The 6,168-nt window shown below is 37.0% G+C and overlaps 1 protein-coding gene and 1 long non-coding RNA gene across 2 annotated transcripts; both read left to right on the top strand.

The window, feature by feature from the left end:
* LOC111458127 lies at positions 1-1,257 on the top strand. Its single transcript, XR_002713055.1, has 2 exons — positions 1-85; positions 1,070-1,257. It is a non-coding gene; the product is annotated as an uncharacterized LOC111458127 (long non-coding RNA).
* A 695-nt stretch (positions 1,258-1,952) lies between these two features.
* On the top strand, positions 1,953-3,161 carry LOC111458124 (putative GEM-like protein 8). Its single transcript, XM_023100594.1, has 4 exons — positions 1,953-2,145; positions 2,233-2,316; positions 2,494-2,771; positions 2,860-3,161. Exons 1-4 carry the CDS (start codon positions 2,007-2,009, stop codon positions 3,031-3,033), a joined length of 675 nt encoding a protein of 224 aa, XP_022956362.1. The 5' UTR covers positions 1,953-2,006; the 3' UTR covers positions 3,034-3,161.
* Positions 3,162-6,168: the final 3,007 nt, after the last annotated feature.

The following is a 6,168-nucleotide window of genomic DNA, read 5'->3' as shown; positions in this document are numbered from 1 at the left end:
GCGTGAGGGTTTAAATGAGAAAATTCAGTATTTGTGGACACTCTACTGGTGTAGAAATGCTCAACGAAGAACACGCGTCAATCGGGTAAGTCACCACCTGGAACTTTAGGAAGAAATACTTGCAGGAGTCGCTTGGTTATGCATGCATGCTAGTTTAATTACCTTAGGTGGTATTTTTCCATGATTGAATGTAAGTAATTTGATTGTTAAGAGTATGGATGTATTATGTGAAATATTACGAAAATTATCTGAGTGTTGCTATTATGTTCTAAGCTTCCGCTTTATATGTAAATGTTTAATTCATGCTGAAAGGAGAATAGGAACTTGTGAACTCTGCGCTCCGGGATTTGACGGATGTCATGGCCCCGTTGAGCATGTATGTTTATTTTGCATGATGATGCTGGATGATAGTTGTGTGCACACTCAGTTAATTTCCACGTCCCACGAGAATGATAAAGTCTAGGGATATGTGGTTAGAGTAACAAGACACTAAGGTATAAGACCTAACATTCCCCAGTAGGCTAACAGACCACCACGGCATACGAGCCACCTCTAGAGTACCCTTAGGCTACTTGTGTGTGGATGGTGATATAGCTTCGTGGGGGACCAGCGGGTTCCTGATCAGGACTCGACTGCTCGATAGCCGTTTAGTATGGGAAACGGGATACCCACGTCGTAATTGACCGTTTAGCTGGATGGAATAGGGGAGGTAGCCCTCCCAAATACAGGGGGATTACCATGGGGCTAGGGGGTTGCAGCTCACTTCCTAGGCAAGACCCCAAGTAATCTCATACCCATGCCGAGGTAGCCACTCGCAAGGCACCAGTCCGACACGGGTTAGCATAAAAGGAACTCTAGGGGTATAAATAGAAGATCTAAGAACCAAAGAAGCCCGAAGGGGGCAAGTCCCTAGGGGGAAGCCCTAATGAGCTAAGACCAGAATCAGATGATCTAGAGCCAAAGGAAAGTCCGTGGTTGTTTGTTAAGTTTAGGGTGCGACGAGAGCCTACAAGTAGGTGGCTTACTGAGTATAATTTTTATACTCATTCCTTTTACCCTTTTTTTTTAGGTGCCGGTCGAGGTGGAGGAGCGTTCGAGAGCTGTGCGGTCACAGAGGGGGTCGTTCCGGAGCGTCAGTCCCTTGTCGGTCTTTTCGAGTCTTTTGTGTTTCATTTTACATTTGTAATTTTCTTTGTAATAATTTCGAAACAAATCTTCTCTCTCTTGTTTTAACCAAATGGAGTTTTTATCTTTTTACTTTTCTCTTCTTCTATTTTCTTTTTGTTTATTTTCGATTTCGTCTTTTAGTTCACGGTCTGATTTTCGAAGCCTTGAAAATCGGGTCTTGACAGTTTTAGCTCATTATGTATCACCATCAGTTTCATAGTTTTAAAACGCTTAGATTAGGGAGAGGTTTCCACACCCTTATAAACAATATTTCATTCCCCTCTCCAATCGACGTGAGATCTCACAATCTATCTCTCTTGGGACTCAACGTTCTCACTAGCACACCACCCGATGTCTGGTTCTAATATCATTTGTAACAGCCTAAGCACACCGCTAGTGGGTATTGTCTGTTTTAGCCCGTAATGTATCACCACCAGCTTCACGGTTTTAAAAAGTATCTGTTAGGGGAGGTTTTCACACCTTTATAAGGAATGCTTCGTTCCGCTCACCCACCTACACGTAAGATCTCACATTAAGCTAATAAATTTTATTAAAAGAATGGTTTCTAAAATGATGATAAAAACAGTTAATGTTTAGTTGGTTTTGTTGAAAGGGAAAGAAAAAAAAAGGGAAATATTTAAAATTTGTGTAAAATATTGGTTTTGTTGTCGGATAGTTGATGATGAGCAAGAGATGAGTCAGACAAAATGAAAAGTAAAAGCTTCCAACCACACCCACCTCCTAACTTCTTCCCTTTAAATACATAATGAACTCTCAATTCATTCATCCCACCAACACTCTCTCTCTCAAACTCTCTCCCAAACTTCGATCTAAACACAATGAAAACTACAATTCAAGAACAAGTTCTTGGAGCTCAAATGAAATCCTTGGCTCTTGCTCGAGCCAGATTCTTGGCTGATCCCTCCAAGCATCTCCACATATCTTCTTCAGATGATGGGTCTCAATCAATCAAGAAATGTAAGCTTAAGAACAACAACAAAAAAAGTATTCTTTTTTGGTTGAATCTATAAATAATTTGCTGATTTGGGTTCTCAATTGTTTCAGATAATGGCAAAGATTGGATCTTGAATAGACTCCACAAAAATGGGAGAAAAACCGACAATATCATCCATGCACTCCGACAACATGGTAAGCTCCTACAAACATTTGAAATTCGAACGTATCATTTTATTACTTATAAGATTGAAAGCTATCCTGACCTATCAACGTACGTGGTAGGAATGGTAGGAATAGTTTTCTCTCTTAGAAAGCAGGTGACACGATTAATGGTTCACCATTTCTTATAATTTGGGGTCGGATTTGCAGTGAAATTAGGAGCGAAGATCACAGAAACAGTGAAGGGAAAGTTGAGCTTAGGAGCAAGAATTGTAAGAGTTGGAGGGGTGAGGAAGATCTACAAGAAGCTATTCACAGTGAGTGAAGGAGAGAAGCTTTTGAAGGCATCACAATGCTATTTGTCAACAACAGCTGGGCCTATGGCTGGCCTTCTCTTCATTTCCACTCATAACATTGCGTTTTGTAGTGACAAATCCATCAAACTCTCTTCCCCAAATGGCGAAGAACACGTTAGAATTCACTATAAAGTAATTAAACCCTCTTATTTGCTTGATATTTTGTTTGATATCTCTCTTTTTAGCTAACTAATCCTTCCAAAAACTGCCTTTTTTTCAGGTTACAATTCCCTTAGGGAAAATAAGAAGAGTTTTTGAGAGTGAAAATGTGAAGAATCCATGGGAGAAGTACATAGAGATGGTGACAGTGGATGATTTTGAGTTTTGGTTCATGGGGTTCTTGAATTATCACAAGACTTTCAACTGTCTTCAAGAAGCTCTTTCTCAAGCTTAGAGAAATTGATTTTGAATTGAAGATATGTGTAAAGTTAGGGAAGTTTTTGAAGCAAATTCAATATTTAAATTTGTCTTCGAAGAACCCAAGTTTTTATTAAATGGATTGAGATGTGTTCATGGGGTTTAGGATGTCAACAAAAGTTGAAAGTTTTGTACAAATTTTTAAATTTCAATCAGAAACAACTTCTATTTTATTCTTAATTATGATCCACATCACTCTAACTCTAATCTTGATTTTATTTGCATAAATTTTGTAAACGTTTATGGATAACAATCGAAGTCGTGTTTCTAGCCTTGATTTTCAAAATGAAAGACCCAAGATTCCGTTTAATAACTATTTAGTTTTTGGGTTTAGAATTTTGAAAATTATACTGTTTTCTTAGAGTTCTTCATTAGATTTTTCGTTTTTCCAAACTGTAATAGTCCAAGCTCACTGCTAACAGATATTGTCCGCTTTGGCTAGATACGTATCATCATCAGTCTCCATGACTATCAACTTGAGCCGAAACGAACTTATCAACTCTATTGAGGGTCACATTTGGTAAAGAAAAGCTCCCCTTTCCAATGTGGTGGAAGGTTTGATGTGGAATTCCAATAAGCCTAAAAAGCATAACTTTTAAATATTATGTCTTCAACGCTTATGACTGTATTCCACATAAACCTTTTTTCTTTTCTTTTTAAACAAATCTCTCTTTACCAATTACAAGTTAGGTTTCGCGTTACTTTCTCTCCGATAATATTCATTATTCTCGTGATTTTAAAATGCGTCTTAGAAAGAAATGATTCGTTTCTCTCTCCAACTAATTTAGGACCGATTTAAATAAACTGGAGACTCTAAATCGACTAAACTTAGCTATATACGTTCTTCTTATACCCAATCCATATGCTAGTACATAGATTCGAAAATTGAAGAACCAACGGATATGAGAAAATTCTAAGTTCAATATTAGCGGAGGTATGGTTTAAAAGTAAGATAAGTTTTGACTACATATGTTCGAAAACCTTTGCTTTTGCTTTTGCTTTTTTAATTTAGAAACGACCAATCATAAAAGTCTATTCTTTCGTCTAATTATACTTTTTTTTTTTTACTATACTCTTTTATTTTTATATGGGAAATGACAAACCATAAAAGACCGCTCTTTCGTCTAATGATACCTAGTTAATCACACGTGATAATTTAGGGCTACAAATTTAGGGAAATGACCAACCATAGAAGACCGCTCTTCTTTTCTTTCCCATCTTTTAAATTATTGATTATATTTATAGTATTTAAATGACTATAACACCGATCTTCTTTCATTAATTATATATTAAATTTTGGACCAACAATTAAATTTCTATCCGAGTAAAACTTAACTGATTTAGACATATATTTGGAATAGAGATATATTGTATAGTTAATGATGTGTTGTCAAGTTTGTTGGTTCTTTCTATTTTTTAAGTTGGTATCCTATTCACTGACACCTCATTCTTAACTTAAGCTGTTGAATTTTTTGAATGTTTCAACATTGACTGTAATCCGCCTAATGGAACCAAACTATCTCCTTTTATCTTTCATCTACGTGATTCTATGAATGAAACCTAAAATAAATCCAAAGCTGAAGATTTCTCTGTCCTGTTAAGATGAAGATCTCTCTCTGTCCCGTGAAGAAGCTTGACAACTCTAGCTCAAATTCGATGTTTAGACATCTTGGAAGAAAAGTTGACAGATTCGTTAATGGAGTCTTTGAACGTGGTAAACTGTGATTTTTTTTTTCTCTTGATTTGAGAGAAATCTCTCGCTGAATTTTACTCTCTACTACATGATTATGACGATGGATTGGATCGTCCTCGAAATTTCCATTTCTAGACTTGTTTTCTACTAATGGCAAAATCCCTCCCCACAATTGTTATACGTTCATCTAAGCATTGATTCAACCAGTTGCTTATACGTTCATCTAAGCATAACTCAACCGGTTGAGCAAGAAAAGAAGGGTCACAAAGCTCGTAGAACACTAAAACCAAAAACTAACGCACTCCTGTTTGTTTCTCTGTAAACAAAGATTGACATTGGCATTCATTTTTCTTGCGCCAACGTATAACTCAAATATCAAACTCGATTCAAATGATTACTTGCTTGATGGTTACAACGGAATGATGTCGTGCAGTTAAACTGTCGCCGAACATCACCGAGAATTTGAAGGGAAAGCTGTGGTCTGGGGCAAGACTTGTTCAGTTTGGAGGAAATGAGAAGATTTTTCAGAAAATGTTCAATCTCAGGAAAGGAGAGAAGTTACAAAGTTGTTCACGCTGTTATTTGTCAACCACAGCAGGTCCCGTAGCAGGCCTCCTCTTTATCTCCACCCATGTGGTTGCCTTCTGCAGTGACAGACCAATCGTCATCTCTTCTTCAGAAGGAGAACTGGGCAGATTAAACTACAAGGTAACATTATACATCCTTCAAAATTCACAAACCCCTGTGGTTGCTAACAAGTTTTCTGTACTGTGCTTGATTCATCAGGTTATGATCCCATTGAAGAAGATGAAGAGAGTTAACCAAATAGAGCATATAAACAATCCATCAAAGAAGTACATTCAAGTGGTGACTGTGGATGATTTTGATTTCTGGTTTATGGGTTTTCTGAATTATGAGAAAGCATTCAAGTTCCTCCAAAAGAAGGTTTCTAGAGATTGAGAAGATTGATCTGAGAGGCTCGAAGGAAGTGCCATCCAGGAAAAAGTTATGAACATTGTAAAGATTCTATTGGGGACGGGAATATAACTCGTCTTAAAATATCAGATATCATCAATTTGCCAATATTTTAATCACAGATTTGATCCATCCTGTTCAAGAAATCTAAATGTTTGTTGAATAAACTTCTAATTAAAACACAAATCACTCAAACTAGAACAGCAAAAAGCTCAGATTACACAGACGCGTCTCCAAGTTAAATTCTTTATATAGCAGATCGTCGAAAGTGATAGATTTGAAGAACAATGAAGAACAATATTATTCATATCCACACTAGATAACAAATTTTCAACATATGAATGTTGAAAGAACAGAGAAGAAACACAAGCAAATGCAATATACATCCACGATCTACGTGCAAACTCTACACTATAAATTACGATGGTAATCCCCCCCCCCCCC

This window comes from Cucurbita moschata, unplaced genomic scaffold (assembly GCF_002738365.1).
Source record: "Cucurbita moschata cultivar Rifu unplaced genomic scaffold, Cmos_1.0 Cmo_Scf00021, whole genome shotgun sequence".
In the NCBI taxonomy this organism is placed as follows: domain Eukaryota; kingdom Viridiplantae; phylum Streptophyta; class Magnoliopsida; order Cucurbitales; family Cucurbitaceae; genus Cucurbita; species Cucurbita moschata.
Note: the sequence above shows the minus strand (reverse complement) of the source record. Positions and strands in the feature narration are given on the sequence as shown.